The 25,256-nt window shown below is 38.3% G+C and overlaps 1 protein-coding gene across 1 annotated transcript in view; it reads left to right on the top strand.

Moving 5' to 3' along the window:
- KCNH5 (potassium voltage-gated channel subfamily H member 5) overlaps window positions 1–25,256 on the top strand; it is a 275,077-nt gene that overhangs the window by 216,926 nt on the left and 32,895 nt on the right. The window contains exon 10 of the mRNA XM_010962243.3: window positions 4,652–4,848. Within this exon, the coding sequence (XP_010960545.1) occupies window positions 4,652–4,848 (197 nt within the window). The remainder of the gene's footprint in view (window positions 1–4,651; window positions 4,849–25,256) is intronic.

Below are 25,256 nucleotides of genomic sequence, written 5' to 3' on the forward strand. Positions count from 1 at the left end.
TCTATAAAACAGCATCTCAGGGGACCACAATATCCAAAGCGTACCGTGATCTGTTTTACTCCTTTAATTATGTTGTAACTCTTTTGTCTCTGTTTCACCTTTAAATTTTTCAGTTTTCTACTCTGTGAATCTTTAACATTTACTTCTATTTTACAATCCTGTTTCCTGTGCTTTAGAAGTGAAATACTGCATAAGATTTGATGCAAAGAGCTGAGAAAATATAAATAGACCAAACAACAACTTTCATGTTGAGTGTGAGCTTTTCTACTAATTTTAGGGCTTTGGGGGAAGGTTAGTTCTCTCAAGCTCTAAGACGTTTCTAGCTAAGACTACTTTCACCCAGTGGGAACTGACCTAAAAACTAGCATTAAATATGCTATAGTCATAAAGTTGAACAGGATTTCCCAGCCCTGAAACTGTGCAAAATCTTTGTGATGAAAAAAAGAGTGCTTCTCTGGTGGATAGTCCATGCATAATCTCACGTCTTCACAGCCTGTGATATCTGCACATTACTCAGTGTAAATGGGCGTAGTATTTCCCGAAGAAGAACATTAGTCCGCCTTACTGTGGCTTGTAAATTAATGAATTGGTTCACAAGACAACCACCTTCCCAGAAGTGCCTTAAAAGTTTGTTATTAATTGAGTGCCTATTAGGTGATAACAGAAAACTGGATAAAGCAAAAACACTGTGCTGTGGTAGATTATGTTAATCTCTAATTGGTGTAATGTGTATCCTAAGGGAAATTCTATGTTATAAAACAAATAGTGTTGCTTACATGTAATGTATGTTCTGATATTGGGAGCAAAATTATCCACATTTAGTAATTTTACTATGCTTCTATAAACTTTTCTGGGGAGAGGAGCAGAGGCTAGGTTTTACTTTGGCTGAGTCAGCTAACTTTCCTGTTACTTTTCAGCCTTATAATCTCATAATGAGATTTGGAGTTGTTGAGGCTCTGGATTTTAAAGTCCTCTCCTTTTTTTTTTTCTTGTTGACAATGAGACAGAAAAAATACTACCTTGAAAATATAATTTGATGCTTTTTTTAGTTGATTTACTGTAAAATTATAGATGTAAAGAAACCTTAAACATTAGGTTTTGTTCATCACGTTTCTTTCAGAATCAGGGGACCAGATGGTCATTCAGGTAGCTTGATAACTTGATCCAGGCCACATTGTTAGTGATAGAGCCTCATTTCTGGCCCTTAATCTCACATTTCCCAATTTTTTCTTCTGTTTTTTGGTCTCCTTCTCTCCTTTTCTCATTCTTTTTTTTTTTCTTTTCTTTTCAGTAAGTATTTGGTGAACTCGTGAACTGTTTTAGGCATTGGGGTTGATGGGAGTGGACTAAAGAGAGAAAATTCCCTGCCCTTATGAGTTTGTATTCTATTTTAATGCAATTTTTATCACTTCATAAGCTTTTTATTTCCCCAGATACTAAAAAAGATAAATAATTAAATTTTAAAATGTTGATAAAAATATGGTGAGAATTTTAAAATCATCAGTTAGGTAAAATAAAACACTACATTTAAATGCCTCCACAATTAAAAATGGTCTATATTGGCAATGGAAAATTTATGTATATATTGCATATTTTTTACCTGTTACAAAAATGCATGTATCAATCAATGAAAATTTATTTACTATTCTATAGATCTATGTACATATATTATTAATTCAGTTTTATTAAAAAGTACAAGGAAAGACAGCTGTGAAAATAATTTACCTTTTTAAAATAAAAGTTTGACAGATTCATTACAGAAATATTTGGAAAAAAAAAAGAAGCAAAACAATAAACACATCATTGAAGGCAATCGCTGTAAATGTTAAATGCATTTTCTTTTAGTGTTGTATCCCTTTTGGTTTTTAACACAATTTATTATCAATTGACAAATTAATAAAAGCCTATATTATATAAATAATGCAAAATATAAAATGTAATATATTTTGATTTCTATCACGATTATTTTTCTTTAAGAAAATAAATAGTAGACTTTTAGTTGACAATTCTTTTAGTCTTAGAGTTTCAATTTTATTTTTATGTACTTTGTTACAGCTGTAACAATGAACATTTTATTCTTCATATATTTATTTTTTCCTTCAACATTATAAGATTTGCAATTTTGCATGTTATTTCTAAAACTAGTTTTAATTCTATAGGAATTGATACTTGATATATATAGAGGTATACATAGATTTCTGTTATCATTGGGTATTTTATTTATTTTTACCAATCTGAAGTCATGATTAATAGCACTCCAATGAATATTACATATGTTGGTTCTAAATCTTTTGATTTATTCCCGGAAGTTAAATCACTGAATGAGAGGCCTTGATTATTGTAGATACTATACAGGAAAATCAAATAGTTGAAAAGTAGTGGACACTTATAAATGAGTCAGAGGTGGTATTATAAATAATAACTTGAGAAAATGTTACAGAAATGAATCAGGAAGAAATGTAATCCTTTTTCTATTTCTTCAAGGAAAATTCCAGTACAGGAAGAGTAACAATTACCATGGAGGAAAAGGAACGAGAAGGGATCAAAGCAGTCCTTTAAAAGCCCTGTTGTGTCCATGGCACCAGGGACTATGATAATATAACAGCTGTCGATCTTGTCTGTTTAAAAATTAATGCATGTAAATCATAAGGCAAAATAAAGCCCATCCATTAGCCCCTAATGAGAGAAGACCTACTGTTTAATGCGCTTGCTTTGTGTACACGTGTGTATGTTTCTTGGGACGAGAGGGTTCCTAAAATGGGATCGTGCTGTATGTGTGATTTGATATCCTGCTTTTATTATTTTACGTAATGTGAACGTTTCTGTGTCACTTTTCTAAAATTTTGTGATATTTAGTGGCTGCATAATATTCCTTAATTTATTTATTTATTCATTCATGTTTATCTTGTTTCTACCTTTTTTGTTTATTCTAACTATCCCTTCAGTGAACATTTTTATAAGTAAATTTGGTACTTCTGATAATGCAATTAGAATAAATAACTGTAATTGGAATTACTAGTTTAAAGAGAATGCCACTTACAGATTTCTGAAACTTACATGTGTAAGTGGAGGCAGAGTGTATTTTTTAAATTTCTGTAATTAAAGTCACTCATGATGTAACTTAAGTTACTCGTGATGGTGTGTAACCCCAGATGCCTTATTTTGCTCTCAGGTCCCTAGTTATCCTTTCTTGGACAAATATATGGCCATTAGACAATTAAGTTGTTCATCAGTATCACTAACTAAAAGAAATTTTTGGAGGGTCCAGAAACAAATGACACTGCTCAAGATTTATTAAATATCCATTATGGTTATTTTATGCTGATCATTTGATCGCATGGTGGTTTTAACCACCTTCTCAACAGCACAGTATCTCTTCCCATCCCAAAGTGCCTCGTGCTTCTCTAAGGACTTCCAAACTGCCTGCCTGGGGTGGGCAAAGAGTCTGTCATCTCACTCACTCAGCCTTCACCTCTCTCTCTGTCTCTCTCTCTCTCTCCCCCTCGCCCTCTCTCCCTCTTTCTCATTTCTCTGATTGCATGCTATCTTTTCTCTCTGCTTGTCTGACTGGCCTGAAGTGTTATAAGTCACCTTCTTCCTTTTTTTCAGTCAGTTCTGACTTTAATCTTCATGGAGAGAGCAGATATTTGCTCCCCTCTGTGGTTAGAGTGCAGAAGGAGTAAGTCTTTGGTAGAGTTGCTCTAGGAAGATCCTCTCCACCTGGGTATGCACCCTGTTTTTAACACTTCCCCTTTTCCCACAGAACAAAGGACGCAGTAGATGACCCTTCAGAAGCCAGGGGCACTCATAGAACTGCCTCTGCAGAAAAGCCTTTCATCACTTAATCTCTGAAACTCCCTCACTTCTCTTTGTTTGGGCCACTAAGTACTCTTCATTCAGAATGGTGAACTGTTGATTTCAGGTTGCCAGTGGATGTTGCTCTGAAGTGAATGGTTGACTTCTGTGTTTTAGAATTCTAGAATTTTAAAAAGGCATCCACATTTGACTACAGTGGCTCACTCTTTATGGAGCTGTCGATGGCAGAGCTAATCTGGGGCTCCAGGATTTACCTATTTTAGCTCCTTTGGCCTCTGATTGCAGGCTGGGGCTCGTGCTGGGCTCTGAGGCCCTGCATAAAGCTTTGGCTCAGTGGAGAGGAAAGGGTATCCTTAGGGAATAAATTATGGTGAGTTTCAGTTTGCTGGAGCACAAGACTTAGTTGCTGAATAATGTATGTTTAATATATGTTGAATTGATTCCAGGTTTATAAAGGCTGTTACAGTAGATCCTTGTATATTGCATTTTACTATCATTCCTACCAGAAGAGAACAGAAGAAAGGGTGAAACTAAGACATCACCTTTGCTCCTTCTAGTCAGAAACTATTTGTTAAAATGAAGTTTTTGGCTTCTCTGTTGGATTCCATTTTTTTATGCCACTCCAGATTTCTGTCAAGTGCTAAATTCAGGATGACATTACTTTACGTATTATATGAAAGTGTTGTCCATTGTTATATGTATATAGATGGATTTATATACTCAGACTCTAAGTTATGCTACAAGATCAACACCATATGTGAAACTGAATGAAAAACAGTGATTAGGATAAAAGCTAGTGTAGATACTTGAATATGTATCTTATGCTATTTTCCAGGGAAAGGGGATGTATTTGGAGACATCTTCTGGAAGGAAACCACCCTTGCTCACGCGTGTGCCAATGTCCGTGCACTGACATACTGTGACCTCCACATCATCAAGCGAGAAGCCTTGCTCAAAGTCCTGGACTTCTACACAGCTTTTGCAAACTCATTCTCAAGGAATCTCACTCTTACCTGCAATCTAAGGAAACGGGTATGTTGTCTGGATCCACTCCCTTTATTAGCATCTGGAGGGTTAATGCTTCACACTCTATTAGTTGAGTCTTGGTAAAGTGATTTCACTTTGTGGTAGAACAGTCCCATCAATGTAAAGTGACAGATTTTCTTTCCTTTTTTTTAAAATATTTTGTTCACATTTTAAAGGGGGGAAAAACCCTGAGTACGTGGGTAAACATTTAAATCTTTATCATTTAAGTGCAGAATGAAAACCAGACTTGAGAAACAAACTCTACTATGATATAATTAGTTAATTCTTGGGGTTTGTAATACTGCCATAAAATTAATATTGGTGTCTCTTACTTTATTATGTAGATTTTTTAAAGCTGGTGAGGTTAATCAAACTGGTGGCTTGGTTTATATTCCTGACTCTCCTTAAACCCCCCTCTCATTTAATAACCAATTCATAAAGCTCATTCGCCATTAATTTTTCCAAAGCACACTCTCTCAAAAAATAATTAGCCATACTGACATATCCTACAAACAGATATAGGAATCCTTTAGTTTGCACAGCTGCTGCAAATTTAATCTTCATTGCTGCTTTCGTTTTTATTGATGAGTGTGACACAAATTTAATTTGCATGAAGAATTCTCCTAGCTCTGATTTATAGGTCGTTGGACATTGGCTAGGGCCCTTTCATTGCCAAGAATGAAATAGATGTTTGGATAACTGCACTTAAGGAATTTCATCTAAGATGATTGCCTGTCTATGATGAAGTATTTTGAAATAACAAGCCTTCCCTTCCATTAACCCCTTAAATAGAACCTTCCTGGTAGTTATCATGGAGAAAAAAAAGCAATCCAAGAGACAAATTAACATCTTTACCGCAGCAACACAGAAATGACCATAAGCAAGTCATTGTAATTTCTCTGCTCGGGGTTCTAACAGAGGATAAAACTGCAGGAGTCATATGCGTACCAGTGTCACAACACTTGATTTATAGTTGAATAGAAGTTTCAGTTTATATTTTGTTAACAAATAGTTGTTGAGCATCCATGACCAAGCTGCAAGGCAAAATGTAAAGAGCTATAGCGAGCCAAAGACTAAATACACAGTTCTGATGCTCCAGGAGCTGACAGCCAAGTGTGAACATTATATGAAATACAAATATGTGAAACATCTGTTTGAACAAGACATTGAAAGTCAAGTTAGTGATCAATGTGGAAGGCGGGTGCCAAATATGAACTCAACAGGGCACATGCTCATTCATTAGGGAGCTCGGAGTCCCATCAAATACTGCATGGAAATAAATCTCCTTAGGTCTGTTTACCTTCTCCAGTGACAAATGCCTCTTCTACAAGGCTGCCTGGTGGATATTTGAAACTCACATCTTATTAAGTCTTTCCAATATATATTTTGCCAGTTTTAGGAGCTTCCCACGTACTGCGAGTTTACCAAAACCTAAATCTGTCTGCATAGTCCTCAGAACAGATATTATTTGTCACTGTCCTCCTCAAAGCATGTTGTTTACACACGATCTCATCTGATGTTTATAATATTCCTGTGAAAAGGGCAGTTATTTTCCTTTCAAAACACATAAGGAAACTCAGACCCAGAAGGATTAATATTAAATAACCAATTGAGGTATTTGCAGTGCAAAGTCTCAAAGAGGGATAATTAAGACAACTCACCAGTAGAAAATAAATTTTAGTTCTTCAAAATGAGCTCATCACAAAGCTCTATCATCTCTTTTGTCTTTAACACATCTGAGCACATGCACGTCACACACGTGTGTGTGCATGCGCACACACATGCACACATTGGTTATGAGAACTGAGTGCACATACCAGCCTACTTATCTCTAACAGGTGTGGAAGTTAGAGACAGAAAACATGTGCTGCTTTTTTTAAAATTGAAGTTCAGTTGTTTACAATGTGTCAGTCTCTGGTGTACAGCACAATGTCCCAGTCATGCATATACATACATACATGTTCTTTTTCATTAAAGGTTATTTCAAGATATTGAACATAGTTCCCTGTGCCATACAGAAGAAACATTTTAAAAATCTATTTTTATATATAAGATTTGTAAGTCTCAAACTCCCGAATTTATCCCTTCCACCCCCTTTCCCCACTAACCATTAGATTGTTCATTATGTCTGCGAGTTTTTTTAATGGGACCCTGGGATGGTTTGCCTGCCTCTGCTCGTGCCTGTGTGCAAGTTGTATCAAATGGGCTCTTCCCTTTATAACTTGTTCCTTGCTATAACGTGTGTCAGGTTTTTATTTTATTAATTTTTTATTTTTGTCCTTTAAAAAATATTTCCAGCCCTTCTGCAATTGCTGGATGGTCTCCATAACTTGAATGTGGGTTCAGGGGTATTGTTAATTAGTCACTTTGTTCTCAGAAAAAAAGTATTCTTATAAAAAAGAGAAACTGTGAGCAAATATCCTGCAATGATTCATGAGAATAACTACCATTTTGAAAGCCTATTTTACAGGCATGCACTTCAACATCTTTTACATATAATAATTAATCTTATTAAATATCAACAACCCACAAATGAGGCAGTATAATCTCCATTTCATCCATGAGGAGGTTGAGGTTCTGAGAGTTAGACAGCAAGTTGCCAAATAAATTATGTGCTGGAGCCTGGATTTGAATGCATCTCTGTCTAATTCGAAAACCCATATTCTTTAGACCATGTTGCTTCGGTTTGTCAAAATAGCGGACATTTTTCCCCCACAACAATAACTTACAGACCCACTCTCAGCAATATATAGAGTTTCTCCATTCAGTTAGTTACTTTAACTTCATTCCCCCATTGAGCTATTAACAAAAAATACTTTGTTCTTATTGCTACTATTTTAAGCATTCTTGTAATGAACCTTGGTTGTGAATCGTAGAATCAAGACTATGTCCTTAGTCATTGATTTCTCCTAGTTATCATAACCATTAATTAAGGGCATGCTTCTACTACGTTGGGGGAGCAGATTTGGAACCCAGGTTTTCAGCCATCATAGATGACAGCTCTGGCCACATGAGCACATGCTGTGGCTCAGTGGAGAGTTTTGTAGAGTGTGTAGTTCTCTGGCTACAGTAGGAAGGAGTGAGATAGTGCTTTAGCTGTCTGCCTCCATCTCCATTAAAATAATATATATAAATTATATAAGTATAAATTTATAAATGTTGTATAAATACAGCTCCCACTAACCATCCTTAAGTCCCTCTATATAAAACTTCTAGACCTGTAACTGGTAATTTCATCCAACAGTTAGAGCAGGGGTTGGCAAACTTTTTCTGGCAAAGACCAGATAGTAGTTATTTTAGAATTTGAGAGCCATACAGTTTCTGTCTCAACTCCTTGACTCTGCCATTGAAGTGTGATATTAGCTGTCTTAACTTGGGCTGCCATTATAAAAGACATGCAGTGGGTGGCTTAAACAACAGGAATTCATTTCTGCCACTTCTGGAGGTTGGTTAAGAAGTCCAAGATCAAGGTGTTGGCCACTTTGGTTCCCCAAAAAGGGCTCTTTTCTTTCTGGTTTGGAGACGTCTGTCTTCTCTCTGTGCCCTCACATGGTGGGAGAGAGAGAGAGGAAGCGATCTCTCCAGTGCCTCTTCTTACAGAGACACTAATTTTATTGTGAGGACTCTCATGACCTCATCTAATCCTAATTATCTCCCCAAACCCTTTCTTCAAATAGCATCATATTGGGATATAATACATGTATATATGTATTTATATTACATATATTTATATTAATTTGGGAGGGACACAGTTCAGTCATAGTAGCAGCTAAAGATTGTATATAAATAAATAAGCATAGTTGTGTTTCAATAAAACTTTATTTACAAAACAGGCAGCTTCTAATGGGCCTTAGTGTGTCAGTAGCTGAGAGGAGACGACTGGAGATTTGATGGGGATGACAGTGGCTATGCAGAGAGAATTCTCTCCCTTTATTAGAAAACAAATTTCTCCTAATTGCCAGCCAGCCAGAGGGTTCTCATGAGATGGAAAATGCCATCTATGAGATGTGACTACACACAAAAACAAAATCCCAATGAAAACAAAACGAAAAAAGAGGTGGCTGCAGGAGCCAGGTAGGTAACACATGAGCGAGGCAAGCCTTATGTGGCTGTGAAGACCGGAGAGCTCACACCATATGTAAATGGGCAGCTGCTACTCAGCCTGATTGAACATTGCCTTGGATGCCATCCCGGTGTTGCTTGGGCTGACTGCATATATGTTTTTCCCAAAAAGCCAGAAGTATGAATTTTTATGTGAAATCACATTAGTTTGGTAACTAATTACTTTTTTAAAAAAAAACACTACAGTGAAACAAAACAAATCTACTTGTTCTTGGTTGACAGTTTGTGAACTGAATGGAATGAGTCAGTGAATCCCTGATCTCATGATACCAGAAGCTTAAAGTTTTTACCTGGATCCTATAAATTTGGATGAAAAAAATCATTACATTGTTATTTTCTTTAATTCCAAAGTGAAATTTAGGTTTTCTTGCAATTATGAAGGTTGACAAAAAACTGCAATATTATTAGAGGTACCAAGAGAAATGATAGATATTTGCATATCATACTGTTTTTGTTGAAGATACCCCGAAATGTTTGCACTCATCAGTCCTTAATAATGATGACAGTTATTAGACCTGTTGCTAAGATAATACTACTGTGTTAATAAAAAAGCACATAGATCACTATCTTGTGAATTAGTTTTAACATTTTGATAACTGAATTCCAGTACCAAATGTGTCCTTTGCAGTACTGTGTATTTTATTTTGTGCGTTTGAGCAGCTCTTTTGGAAGGAGGTCTGTTCTGCAGACTTTACCAGAGTGCTGGAGAGTATGATCCCTCAGATGAGAGTCAGAAACTGAATGAAGTTGAGCCAAAGGACTGGTCGGGGAATATTTTTCAATAATAAGAAAACAATTCCATACTTCCTAATAATTTTAAACATATTCAGAAAAGGCATGGGAAAATAACAGAGGAAGTTTTTCTCACATGCTGATTTTATTTATGGATTTCTTTACTTTACCAATTTAAGATACTCTTTCCTGGAATGACTTGAAGGCCAGCCCTCAGGGACAGGTCTAAGAAGGTCTAAGAAGGCACTCAGCACACCCAGCACAGGTTATACCTAAATTTTAAAGAATTCTAATCAGACTTTTATTAAAGTAATCGTGCTTCTGCTCATCTGGATATGTAGCTATGTAATGATGTTTACCATTTGTGTGGGTTAACATAGCAGGCATGACTGCTGGACTTTGAAAGACCTGCTTTTAAAGTAGGCCCTTGGCTGGCCTCTGAGAACTTGAATTTCAAGAGGGTTCCCACCACTCTGATAAGAGTGGCTCACTATGCCTGCTTTCCTACTATTTATTCAAACAAAGTGGCTTATGCTAAACATTTACTCTCCTTCAAGGAGTCTGGAATTTTGGCAGGTGCCAGACAGAGGATACCTATGTGACTAAGTTCTAATAAAACCCCTGGGTGCTGAGTCCCTGATGAGCATCCCTGGTGGCAACATTTTGCAAGCGTTGTCTCAACTTGTTGCTGGAGAAATTAGAGAGAGGACCCTTGGAAACTTATTCATGGAGTGGAGCCCAGTGGACATTGATCCCAAATGATGTCAAACTGATGCTTGCCCCTAAGTTGTGATCTCAAAGAAATGCCTCTGTTGTTGCCTCAGAGACCCGTCTTGCTCCTCATTTATACCCCTTTGTACCATACATTTCTATACCCCTTAATTTAAGACACAGGCTACCCTGGGACACCCTAATGATATTCATTTAATTATGAATTGTGTTAGTGTGCTCAGATAGCCATAACAGTATGAGTCAGACTGGGTGGTTAAGCAGAAATGTATCTTCTCACAGCCTGGAGGCTCGAAGTCCAAGACCCAGTGCTGCAGGGTTGGTGTCTGGTGACAGTTCTCTCCTTGGGCTGCAGGTGTGCCTTCTTGCTGTGCGTTCACACGGCCTTTTCTCTGTGCTCACTTGTGTTGAAAGAGAGGGTCACCTCTCTGGTGTCTCTTTTTATAAGGATTCTTCTGGACCCAGGGCCCACGCTTATGCCTCCATTTAACCACAATCGCTTCTTTAGGGGCCTCGCCTTTAAACACAGCCACATCAGGGGGTAGGGTTTCAGGATGTGAATTTCGGGTGGGAGAGGGGAGAGGTAGGACACAAATATGCAGTTCGTAACAACATCGTGTTTTTTTTTTTAATTTAATGTAAAGGAGTAATTTTTAGAAATATTCTACAATCAAAGCTTGCAGTGAAATAGGTCCATGTTACTGGGAGCATGCAGCATTGTCAGCCTTCAGTGTTGATCTCTGTAATTTCTGGGCAGTGCATAATAATCAATACTTGCAAAAATGTCCGTGCACTCCTGTAGTGATGTAAGAAAGGATTCCCAGTTTAACTTAGAGAAATTTCCAAGAATGATCAATACAAATTACAAACTGGCAAAACAGAACATAGAGGTATTTGTAGCATTTTTTTTCCACCCCATAAAGCCAGAGTCCTTTTCCACAGATGGCACTGGTTTTGAGTAGAGAGCATTTGCAGCCAGCTGGCAGTTTTGTGGATAAGGGTAGTACCCATGTTCCAGTGGTAAGAAAGAGTGATTTAGACTCACTCTTGCATCAGCACAGACTCAGAATCAGTAACTGTTTTTCTTTCTGAAAGCATTCTTATCACGGTGAACCCGATGGCATAGAATGTCTTTTTCTGTGAGCAATGAAGCATCTCTACAGCAGTTACCTTTCCTGGATGGAAAACATACTGGAACTGGATATCAAACAGGCCTCAAGTACTTGCTTAGTGTGCATGTGTTGCAGACTGCATGTATTTTAATAGTCATTACCAGCATCTTTGAAGAAAGGGTCTAGGAATGTAATAATGGGAGTTCCAACTTCACTACTTCTTTCCTCCCTTCCCCACTCCCTATATCATCTGAACAAAATATGGAAGCACATTCATTGCACAAATCCATGATGTTTTTCCCATGAAAAAGGCATTACAAAAACATTGTTCACAGTTGGAACAAAAGATATATGGTCTCCGTAAAACTCTGAAGTATTCTACAGTATCTTTGCTTACTTCTCTCCCAGCATTGATTGTGGTACGGTAGTTTCCTGTTTACATTTTTGTTTTTTCAGCAGAACAATGAGCTTTGTAAAGTGGGTATTTTCTTTGATCTCTTTATTGCCAATGACCAGAATGGTGCCTGTAGTGTCTGCTTTTTACCTGAAGGAATGAAACGTGAATCAGACACGCTGCCCAGCACAGAATAATCACTGTCATCCAGAGAAATGAAGGGTACCCTTGACAAGTTTGGCAAAGAGCCTGATGAAATAGGGTTATGAAAATGCCCGTTGTTAATTAGTGTTAAATCACAGTTAGAGTTAACTTCCAGCTGCAGTTTCTAACCATTTATGTCTGCAGATTCTGCACAAGGCTGGTGCTTTCAGAATTGTACAGCAGTTTTGACATCGCTGTTGAGTGAATTCAGATCACCTGATGCCAGAGGCTGTGTTTACCAAGATAGTACCTTCATGTCACTCTAAATGACTTTGAAGAGCAGGCTTTTTTCTCACAGCTTCTTATGAAGAATCTGCACACCGCAGACTCTGAGCAGTGTCGTTACAACCCTCGTGACCCCAGTTAGCCATCAGGACTGCACGTGCACTGGGAACCGCTGGCCCTGCTGGCAGCAGCTGCGCTTGCACGTTGTGGTTTGTAGAGCTTCCACCTCTAAGCCGACGTAGCTCCCTGCCTCGCATTTTGCACGCCACCGGCATGACCTCATTTGAGCTTCAAATCAACACCCTAGGGAAGTAAGCTAAGGAATATGAGGTGACCTGCTGGTGGCCACAGAGCTGTTAGCTGCTCTGAGGCGCCAGCTTTGCTTTCTCAGCTCCAGGCTGGCTCTCTTTTCTCTGATGGCGGTAAAAAGAGCAGACTTTGAGCGATTCCAGAAGTTTGTCATGTGCATTTGGATAAAGCAGAGACCTAATTATGCAGTCTTTTGAGCCCTTAAGCTGCTTCTATTTAGAGCTCTCTGTTGGTCTGCTTCCAGACAGAAAAGACACTTTTCCACATTTAGCTACCAGGACATAGGTTCACAGATCCTCATTCTTCAATAGTGCCTCCAAAGCAGTTATTTAAGGGCAGAGTTTCGCAGGTTTCAGAGCGGGGACTGGATTCAATCATTCAGCAACACACTCGGCAGTAGATTGTACTGTCTGCTGTTTAACAACTGCTTTTCCCAAAACTAGTGTTGATTCTGATTGCAAGAAAGTATGTATTTTAGCATAAACAAAAAGGAAATGAATAAGCCTGTGAATAGAAGAGCATTCAACTAACATAATTTAAGAAGGGAGATATTTTATAAATTATTTTCCTTGGGAATTCTCAAAGTAGCCAACAATCACTTGAAACATTTGTTTTGTCTTAGAGCTGAATTCTGCCTGACAGGTGTGCCTTTCTAGAAGCATTCTAACTGGTTGCCAGACTGCTCATTTCCAATATGTCTCCCTCTTCTTCATTCTCATAATGTCTGATGAGGGACCACTGAAAGTATAGTACTGAATCATGCCGTCTTCATTTAAAGGAAAATATTCCTTTTGAATTAAAAAGCAAAGATTTCTATTAATATTGAGACTGAAATGTACATATTATTTTATTCCCTAATGCCTTTCGGTATTGATTTAAATTTGGAATGCATACAATTTTTCCTATCCTAACTTATTTTCTTATGTTTCTTTTTCCTTCTCTCTTCTGGAAAAAGAAGTCAGTAGATGTTGTTGAATATAAAATATCAGATTTGGATCCGTATTTTAATGAGATTTTAGCCAGAGTTCTTTTGGGAGATGGGGGAGATGTTCCTCCCCCCTAATCCCCAAGGCAACACCTAAATTTGATCATGCACTTTGTTAACGTAGGGATTCCTTCCCTTCACGGTTTGAGTAAATCCACTGACTCAGCCTTTTCTGGCCTCTGACGTGCCTGAGAAAATATAGAGCTCAAAAGACATGTGTTCAAAAGTCTTCCAGGCTGATTTTGAGACATAGTTTTGTAACACTTTATAACAGGACATACTCTGAGAAGCATTTGGTTATTTAGAGGAAGGGTTTCAAGATGCTTATAGTGAATTTAGTATTATTGTGAATTCAGTAAATTCAGAGAATTCGGACTATTGCCAATAAATTAAAGTAAATATTGTAATAAAACATCAGTTTATATAAAATAAATGCATTTTAAAGCATTATATACACTTGGCAAATGAGAAAATAGACAGCTGCTCTGTGGTTAGATTTAATTCTTAATAATTGGCTGTTATAACCGAAATAGAATCTGCCTTCCTGGAATGTCCATTTTTTCCCCAGCTGGGAGGTGCATTTCATAGATCTTGACATTCCAATCAAGTAATCCTTTCCCAAAGGAATCAAATCAAGTCATTCTACTAAATAGCCAGAGACACTCCGATGACGCAGTGGGGCTACAGTAATTTCTCCCAGAGAAAGTCATTCATTTTCTGCCTCTTCTTTCTGAATCAGGTTATATTTGATTCACCCAACGCTTTTCAAAGTTGGCATTTGATTTTACTGGGGTTTGCTCTCCATCTGCAGTTTTATCCTCTATAGAGTGATGTCGTCTGCAGAAGTTCAGCAGAAGCTCTGTCCCCTAGGAGACTCACACTCCGAAAGGAAACTGCAGAGTAAAAACTGTAACTGCTGATCTTGCCTGTAAAAAGCAGCCAGTTATCCCTAAAGGCAGCAGGCACAGAGAGGGAATGCAGGTCATTGGGTCCTGTCCAGGAATTTGCTTCCCTCTTTGAACAGGTGCCTTAGCAGCTGCTTTAGATATGGTAGTGGACTGCATCATACTTCTAGGACGTTGCATGGGTAATGTGTAATGCAGGTGCTTTGAAAGCTGGTTTCCCATTACAGGAAGATATGTGCCCCATCTTGAGTGAGAAAATAGTGGTCTCTAATGCTCGGAAATTCAGAAACCAAGATGTAGAATGACCTACTTAGCCATTGTAGAGTGTGCTTTTTACACAGGGAAGGGTCTGTTGTGCCAGCCAAAAACGAGCACTAGAGACCAGATCCTGCCTGCTGGATTTATGATTCCATAAAATAAGGCTGACGGCTGGCTTGTTAACAACAACATCTCCACACCTGGCAGTCACCAAGTGGCTTGTTACTGAAATCACACACTAGGAGGACTTTTTCTGTAGGCTGTTGGGAGTGGGGATGGGGGTAGGAAGCAAAGAAAACTGCCTGACAGGGCCCCAGCCCCTTCAATGTAATGCAGTTGACGTCTCCAAAGTGTTTGCAAAAAAGGGCTTAATGTGGACATTTGCTCTGCTGAGAAAACGATGAAAGTGCATTTGGATTTGGTAGTTTTGCCAAGCTGAAAAATCTCTGTGGTCATATTCCTAGGCCATTCTACTTGGCATGCTCCTTTGAATAGGGGTATTTTAATAGTGAACCAGGAATTCTGTGGAGGTTGGCCATTGCAATGAAGTTCAAACAATGTAGAGGGAGAGAGAAAATGGACTTTAAAAATTCAAAAAATCAACCAGGGCAAGTCTGTCAGCAGAAAAGACTTGCAACAAGTGCAATGATATGAAAGTGTAATCTGATGTTTGGAGGGTAAACCAGCTTTACGATACCAAGCAGGATACAAGAGATTTGGAGTCCCAGCTTTTGAGCAAACTTTATAAAACAAACATATCAATCTCTTTCTGGAAGCACAGGAACCTCTGTATTTTCCATGGTCAAATATCCATATCCCAGAAATAAATTCATAATTGGTGCCATAGAATTTCAAATTATTCAAGCATTTTCTCATTTTGTCCAGATGCTCTTCAGAAAAATATGCCCAATTTAGAAAACTGCTACTCTAGTCTAGATTTCAGACAATGAGCATATTCAATACTCAGATGTATTCCAGTTTGTCAAAGATGCAGCTGATTAATTTTGATTAAAGAATGTCAGAAATGCAGTTAATACCTCACCAAAATAAAGTCAAGCTAAAATGAATGACCAGGGTTATAATAAAGACAAACAATAACAACTCACACACCAAAAATGTGGCTATTTTTAGTGGAGAACAAGGGCAAAGGGATTCCTTTATTGAATTACAAAGAGACTTTTGTTCTCGAAACTAAAAATTTGAGGCCACATCTTTAAAGTATAGGATAAATTGGGAGTTCAGGATTTGTAGATATTAACTACTATTAATGAAATAGATAAACAACAAGATCCTACTGTAGAGCACAGGGAATTATAGTTAATACCTTGTAATTTATATATATATAAAAAACAGAATTACAATGCTGTACACCAGAAATTTAATACAACATTGTAAATTGACTATACATCAATAAAAATAAAATAAAATAAATAAAATAAAATATAGGACAGCAAAATCATCGAGATTTAGACAAACGGAAGTTAGCTTGGGAAAAATATAATGCAAGGAAAAAGATATGTGTTGCTTGAACTGCTATTTTATAAGTGCAACCAATCCCCTTATACTATGACGTGAGCATCCTCCTCAAGGCTCAGCTTCGGTCCCACCTTCTCCATTCACCTCCTCGTGTGCCCCAGCTCCACACAACCTCTCCTTTCTCTGTACTCCTGTACAACCACCACCATATCATCTAGTCAGTATTTGCTGTATGCTGCTTTGTATTGTTGTATGTATTGAATAGATGCCCTGTCCTCATACACTGACCTGTCAAGCTCTCAAAGATAGAGACATGTCTGTTACCCCATGCATCCAACTGTTCTTTGCGCTCCAGCACTCTAGTGACATTTGTTGATTGAATGACTGAGTAGTGATATTGCAGAGTTCATTAATTTAAAGCAGTGTGTGCTGATTCCCTTTCTGGCAGCAGAACCCCATATCCATGGGGGAGTAAGTACTAGGAGTGAAAATAGAAGAAAAAGAAGTATCCAATTTATTGTTTTTAAAAGTTCTGATCACTACTGGGATCATTTTGAATGTATATTTAAGAATTTGCAAAGGTTACATTTTGGAGGAATTTAAAAATTCCTTGAGAAATTAAAGAGAAAATTTGTGGACTTGTCATTGGATTACTATGAGCACATATATTTTAACTGGTTAAAACCTGCCCCAAAATAGTAAGGGGAAATGGTAATATCTGGGACTCTCCAGGAGGTACTTGAATTCTTTCTTTGCCAGCAGTAGGCATGGAATTGAGCTGATGTTTTGGTGAAGGACAAAAGAGGAAACTATATCCCAAACACATGGCTGCTTCTCTTTTAAACAACTACAGTGAGGAAGTGGACCAACATTTTCACCCAGTTCAGAAATAAAAGCAATTTTGTTTATACCCACAGTCAAGGAGCATGTACACTCTTTCCTAGAGAATGTTCCAAGAGCTCTCTTTGCAAGCATTAGAGAGCCAGCTTCAGGCTCAAGAGTATTGATCACACGTGTTTACCTGCTATGTCTCAGTTCATACATCTGCTAAATGAGATTAATAATCATCAGTAAACATGCATGGAGTGCCTCTTAAGTACCATACACGTTTCTAAATCCAGAATATCTAGGAGTGAATAAAACAGATGGGTTCCTGTCCTCACGGGGCTTAGGGTCCGGTACCCACCTCACAGAGTTGTTAAGTGCACAGAGACTATCCTACGCGAGGTCTTAGTGAAGGTTAGCGTCGCTGCTGCTGCTGCTGAAGGTGCTGACGAGGATGCGTGTCGTAAGTGGCAGTGCCAGACGGGTGCCCAGGATGCTCTCCCAAAAGTCTAATGGGAAGAGAAGGTCAGGCTTCAGTCTCAGTAGTCTACCACTGAGTCTATGAAGTCTGTCGGTCACTGGTGACATGAAAGTAAGAGCAATGTTAGCAAGGCACCCAGGTCTGATCCCCTTAGAAAGCAGAATCCCTTCTTAAAAGCCAAATAGAATATGAACTGTTGAGGAATTCCATATGTAGCAATGGAAGATGCTAAGAGTTGTGGAAATAAATGCTTCTATGCTTGCCCAGAATAATGTTGATTTTCTCCCAAAAGAAATGCCTGCTTTCTTCCGTTAGCACAAAACAATATCTCCCTCTTTTCTAAACCTTTTTCTAAACTTCATACTTTCAGCATGACCTCAATTAGGGGCAGAATCTTAGCCATGGTCCCTAACATGTGATCAAATTATTTGGCTAATGATAGATTATTAAGAGAAGAGGCTAGGGTTGTGATGTCAGGTCCAATTCTTGGCGCTTTTAACCCATGAGTTGAATTTCTCTAATCTGGTTAATGAACGCATTTCTGTGCTCTGTTTGGCCGTGTGTGTGTGAAGATTAGCATTAGTCAATTTACCTGGACCTAAAGCATGTACTTTAACTAAAGGTTCTAAGCTCATCCTGAATTTTATCTATCAAGTCTGTCTGAACACTGCTATCTATTGAAATACTGCTCTCCTAACTATGCCCCAGTGGACATAGAAACGGTTATTAAATAAATGTGTTTCTCTTAATGGGAGACACTCTGGGGAAGCATTGGGAAAAATGGAAAAGAGTTTTTCCAATCTGTGCTAAGTATTAACCCAGTAGTTTTGTAAACCAAGAGCTACATGCACTCTCATTTAGAACCTGGAGCTAAATCTGAACTGCACTTTTGGAAGTAAAAGGCAACTACATTTCGTTTTCATAAAAATGTTAATTTCATCTGCCCTTAACATTTTTGTTAAGGCATCTTTGAAGGACTTAATTTTTAAAGATTATTTGCATCCATTTATGTGCTTGTGAAAGAACATAATAGAGAGGCCACTGGAATGGGAAGAAAGAGATACATTGCTCCAGCAAGCTCATTCCACTAGTCAAATTTGTCAAAGAAAAGGTGAACTGATATCTTTGTTTTTTTATAATATTCCCTGTGAGAAAAAGTTGCTCATTTTATTCATGTCTGACATTTCATAGTAAAGGTAAAATTCATTTTTAATGAAAAACATTCCACAGGGTTATTAATTAAAAGAAGCACAGGAAAAGAGAACTGTCATTTAAAAAGAGCAGCTCATGAATTAGAGAAAGTCTCCCATCAGAAATACAGCCCAGTGAAGTTCTCTCTCCAGGAGCGGGGGCAGGCTGGGCCACGGAGGTGACCCTCACCCTGCATCCTGGGTGGCACCTGTGCCATCTGGGCATGAGATGCTTTTGCATTAAAGCTTTGGTAACCTAGAGAAGTAACTCCTTGAGCTTATTACTTGTATCTTTTATTATACTACTTATATTTAGTCCATTGTTCTCACAAAATTATAGACCACTTGAGGTCAAAGATTGTGAATAGTGTAATCATAGCCTCTGCGGTAGCATTTTGTACTGTATTGTTCAAGCAGTGCTTGGCAAGTGTGTGAATCAATATTAGAGCGCCTCCTGTTTGCAGAAGGATTGAATGTAGTTATGATTACATGGAATTGTAGTCCCCTAACATAAATAATATCTCTAAGAAAAGGTTAAAGAGGTTAAATTTTTTTTTAAAAAATCTGTTGAAGAGAAGCTAATGCTGTAAAAATCTGCAGCAGCAGAGCCAGGTTGTGAAAAAAAATGGAATGTGAGTTTTCCCTTTGATGAATTCACAACCTCCCTCCCACCGCCTAGAACTTCGAGTTTTCCTCTGTCCCCACTCCCACAGCTTTATTCTCCATGCAGCCTTTTGGTGCTTAGAGACGCTCACTCTTCCGTTGCCCATGACATCTTTTGGGGGTGTTGTAGAGGTTAGAGGGGTCTCAGGTGCAAAACCCCTATGTCTATCCGATACTTAAAATCCATTGAGAGATTAAAATACAAGTGTTGTTACTGACAAGGCTGACTGGGGGATATGGCTTTGGGGCTTTATCAGGTGGCCTCTCTAGTACCTTAGCCCTGGATCAGGCAGATGGACCGTCCAGGCACTGATCTGGCTGAGTAACCACAGCTCTCCCCTATGTGGGCAGAACCTGCCCTGATAAACCCATCCCTTAGTATATAAGCCCAAGTGCTTCATCTCTGCAGGAAGGACAGTTTCCAGAGGGGAGAGGAAAGTGAAAGAGGAAGATGTCAGGAATATTAGGCTTATGGAAGTCCTTCCATTTGGATACCTAAGGAGAGGAGAGCAAGTATTCTCCCCTAATGAAATCAAATGGAATCGCAGTACTGAATGATTTGTGACGTACAAGTACAAAATAATATGCACAAAATATATAACATTTATAACATGTATAACATTTAAATACATTTATAATAAATAATTACATATATAACACATACCCATATATAACACACATATCTTTTAAAGTATGATATATATGTGACATGTCACTTCTATATATTTACACTTTAAATGATTACCTACCCTCTACCAGAGGAATTCCAGGCAAAGAGATTATGACCTAAAGGATTGCAGGCAGCCTGAAGGAGATGCCTTGGGGCCATGAACATTTTTAGGGATGACCTAGATCAGACAGTAGAGAAAAGTGAGGATCATGGATTGCCTGCTTTAGAATCCATTTGGATAGTGATTCAAGTTGCAGATTTCTGGGCCCCAATTTAGACACTGAACCGTAGTTATCAGGTATGGGGGGATGTAAGGATTCAGTCCAGGTGATTCACATGCACAGTGGGGTTGGAAAGCCATTGCCAAAGTGGCAGTTGCTTGACCTGACCCTAAGGTAGTGAGAAGATTGTGACCAGCTTTTGTGATCCCTTGTTCCCCACTGAAAAGAGACAGCAGAGGTGGTTATTTAGATTACGAATGAAGACTCTTCTGACAGTAAGGGTAAGCAGGGAAATGGCTGCTTTGTAAGGGAACTGTGAATAGTTCCAAGTGTGCAGCATTTCCTACAAAGAGATTTCTGGCACTGACACCCATCCTGGGACATATGGGCCATGTGGGAAGCAGGGCACCAACCAGTATCCAGTCTGTTTTCTTTATGGGTCTCTGTGATGACTACCTACCCGCTCACCAATCTTCAGCCCCCTTCGGCCCTTATCTTGAGAGTCTCTCTGGCCCCTGGCCTCTAACCAAAGTCCCTCTTAAAATGATTATTTAAATAAAGATGAATAAAGTACATGTGATTGGTTCTCTGAGAGTTTTAAACCATATATCTTGTAGGTATTAAGATTAGGCTTGTTCAGAGAGTTGATGAACTTGATGCTTTTGAACATTCCACACAATGTTAGATATTCTAAGGAAATACTGCTTTTGATGGAAAGTCAGGCTCAGTATTGATTTTAGGATAAAGTTGCCTTTTCTAGGATGACTGCCTTTTGTAGCGTGAGGACAGCACGTTATAGCGTGACTGCTGCTCTGTCTGAGGCAACACAGGCCTGAAGATGGGGGTACAAATGACTCTTGGAGACTTGCCACCTCGTGAGCTTGTGACCTACATAGACAAACTGAGTGACCAGCTACTGAACTGATTTGCCACACTGGATAACTTTTGTGCATTAAAAGCCTGGGAATTTAATCTTCACTCTTGTTGTCAGCTTGTGTAATGTCAGTGTCTTATAGGGAAGCAAGTGGTGAAGAACTTTGACTGCTAAACTGCAGGTCAAAGCAAAATGTAGAGGCGAAGACTAAATTGTGTAAGTCTGCTGATATGTCCTTGGAAGGACATACCTTGTACATTCTCCCTGGTTACTTGTCCCAATTTCCTCCCTTCCCCATTCATCACATGGAAGAGTCCTGCCTAAAAGTCTTGGATTCCAAACCAGATTTTGGATTCAAAAGTGTTCTGAAAACTATGATGTTTTACTTGATTTTTTTTTTTAAGATTCTGATTCTCTTTCTCTCTCTATAGATCGGTCAATTGATAGATAGATAGATGGTTAATAGATATAGATATATTTCACTTGATTTGACGTCAGGAAGTCCGTTTGGCCATATTCTGAGACTATTTGTGATAATATAGGAAAAAAACTCATTGACTAAGAATGAGTTTCTAAAAAAAATCATTGACTAAGGGAAACTATATGTTTTAACCATGGTAACATTTTTTACTCCTTACCTTGGATGACCACCTTAAGCTCCTGTGCCTCAATTTGATTATCTTTACGACTGGAATAGTTATAATATCTGACACTTCTGCAGCTCTTATAGCTTAGAAATCTACTTAAAATGCAGTATCCTTCAGGGATCATACATCCATTCAATAAATGAGAAACCCAGGGCCTGCAGGAACAACATAACTTGCCAAGATCCCTCAATATTAAATGGCAAAGTAACAGTCCTTGGAACCAAAACCCAAGTCTTCAGAAAGTTTACTAATTTTTCCCTTAGGTGAATGTGTTCTACAGAGCCCAAGGAATTATTGGGAGAAGTTAAGCGAGATATAGCAAAAAAGTTTTACAAAAACCAATGGTTATACAAATGTAAGTTAATATTTAATGAAGCAGGATTGTTTTATTAATGAAACCCTTCAAAGTCCTTACTTTTCTCTTTAGTTCCCTGAGAGTAGAAGAATTCAAAACTGATACGGGATAAAGAAATTAACATAGAGGCAAGCCTTTGGATGGTAGTTTTAAAGACTTGGTTTTTTTTTTTATTTCTTGCCTTGACTAGCCATTCCAAACCAGGCTGAGGCTGTTCTTGGCTCTTGCATTGGATATTCAGCACTACAACTCCTAACTACAAGTGAGCACTCTGCAGCTTGCTTTCTCTTCCCTGATAAAGAGAGCTTTCTCTTTGAAAACCCTTGTCATTCAGCACATTTCTAGGGCCTTTCACACCTGTGCTGAGGAGAAACACTAGCCATTATTAAGATAAATAAATGCCCCACAGTGCTCCCCCTGAAGCCATGCAGAATGGTCACTGTGAGGAAACAATTTCCTTGCAAATTGAGCTCTGCCGTTCAAAGCGTCTGCCCTTCTGACCTTGGTTTTGACCTCACATTTGAACCACTCTGCTTCCTTGGACTGCAGTGTCCCACTGTGTATACCCTGCGTATGCACTGTTCTTCCTGGGCTTTCCATTTCATCTCGGCTATGCTGGAGGGTGGCTGCATCTCTCCATGATGCTCCCCAGCATGTGGATTGCAGGTATACCCCAGACTTAGTGTACATCTTAAATATACCCTCCAGTTCTGGGGAAAATTAGTCTAATTATTTTTGCATGCTGTACAGGTAAACACACGGGCAACATCATTTTATTTATGTAGATTTGGAAAAATAAAACTCTTAGCAAGTTTGTAAGTTACAAGTTCACCTTAGGCTGTGTGGTGGTGCTTCAGCTGCCTCTGTGACTTTGCATTGGAACATAGAGCTGTCTTCCTCTACTCTTATAGAGACAGAGACTATTACAGATTGAATGTTTGTGTTCCCACCAAATGCATATGTTGAAATCCTAATTCCCAAGGTGGGACCTTTGGGAGATAATTAGGTCATAAGGGTGGAGCCCTCATGAATGGGATTAGTTCCCTTATAAAAGAGGCCCAAGAAATCTCCCTCGCTGCCATGTGTGTAGAGGCACAGAGAGAGGGCACTGTCTGTGAAACAGAAAGCAGGTCCTCACTAGACACAGAATCTGCCAGCACCTTGATCTTGGACTCCTCAGCCCCCCAGAACTGTGAGAACTAAACGACTGTTGTGTTGTGTATAAGCCATTCAGTTTAGGGTATTTTTGCTATAACAGCCTGAACAGACCAAGACAGAGATCCACATCCAATCAACAAATATGTGTTGTGTGAGTGACTACTGTGTGACAAAATGTTACAAGGGAATTATAAATAATGAAGTGAAGAAAAAAAAAAAAAAAAAAACTCCTTGGAGCATCAGTTTTAATCCAGGAATTAATTTGGTTAATTCAGCCAACCAGGTTGGGGGTGGAGTCTAGCAGAACATTTCCAGAGATTTGCTCCTCCCTGGGTAAAAGCAACATAGTGATTTGGGTGGGAAAGGACCATCCTGGCCTCAGCAGTGAGGCCCTGCTGGGGGTCTGCATATGAAGGCAAGTTTATATTCGGATACAGATTTCTGACCTTGGCCTTGACAGAGGAAGCAGGAGATCTTGGAGTGCTTTTATGCAGTGGTTTTCCACCCAGGCTGCACTCTAGAGTCATGATAACCCTGTGAGCTTTGGGGAAAAAAAAGTATGACGCTGGGCCTCATCCCTGCAGATTCTAGTTTAAATTGGTTTGGAACAAGACATAGATATCTTTTTCTTTTAATTTCCTTTTTTATGTCCCCTGAGTGATTCTAATGTGCAGCCAGAGTTGAAAACCACAGTTTTAGGTCAGTGATTTAAATTAAAACTGGGCCCGAGAATCACTTGAGGGATAGTGATTAAAATTTAGATTCCTTGGGGCCTGCCCTCAAAGATCCTGATTTGGCTGATCTGAAGTAGGACCCAGGAATCTACCCTAAATGATTATAATCTGAAAGTTCCTTGGAAAACACTTTGAGAAACACCACTTTTGAGCTTCAAGCATTTGTAATCTGATTGGTTGTCTTTTGGGAACCAGACTAGCTATTTTAATTCACCAAAATGAACATCTAACATCAACTTTCTCAGATAGGAGAATGTAGCTATTTCTTCCTTAATCATTTAGAAATTTCTTCCCCTTTCCACTCATCTATAAAATTAGATGTTTTCTGTGCTTCTCTCCTTTTGGACATAGACTCAGTCTATAAAAGCTTTAAGAGTTTCTGCTTTCAGTTTTTGTAAAAAAAATTTAACTCAATTATTTTTATTCACTTTATTTCAGATTTTTACTTATTAAAATACAGTTATGTTAGCTTATTTTAATTACAGTCTGATAATAAGACCTACAAGAAATGAAGATCTTTCAGGAATCTAAGATAAGCTGAGTTATATATTATAGGCTCCTTATATTCTTTTGCTACTTTTGATATTAGCTATCTTAAAGTTTCTAAATACGTTGTATGCTCTTCATGCACCACTGGTTTCCAGATGTTATTTCACTTAATCCTATTGGGACTTTGAGGAAGATATTACCATTCCATTGTATGTATGATCTGGAAAATTGAGATCCATAAAGGCTGAAACAAAGCAGATCCCAAAGGTTATAACCCTGATAAGCAGCAGAGGTGCAATTTAAATCCCAGGATCTCAGTTTGATGCTAGTGGTCTTTTCTTATGCTAAACTGTCTTTAGCTACAGAAAAATAATGGATGATATTTGTAGAACTAACAATTTACAGTGCTTTTCATTTAAATCACAAATTCATAATTTTTTTTTTTGCACAGATCTGTATTAAAACACAAATGTGGACTCTTGTAAAATAAAAGTAGAAATCAAAACTATATTGCTGCATATCACCAAGGAAGAAGGATTAGATAGATAATGGAATTTTGAGAAAATAATATCAACTTCTTTTAGCCAGAAGTTTCTTCTCATATTCTCTTTCTCTCTCTCCGGCAATGCATTTTAAAAAATTATTCTAAGTAAGCT

This window comes from Camelus bactrianus, chromosome 6 (genome assembly GCF_048773025.1).
Source record: "Camelus bactrianus isolate YW-2024 breed Bactrian camel chromosome 6, ASM4877302v1, whole genome shotgun sequence".
Taxonomy (NCBI): Eukaryota; Metazoa; Chordata; class Mammalia; order Artiodactyla; family Camelidae; genus Camelus; species Camelus bactrianus.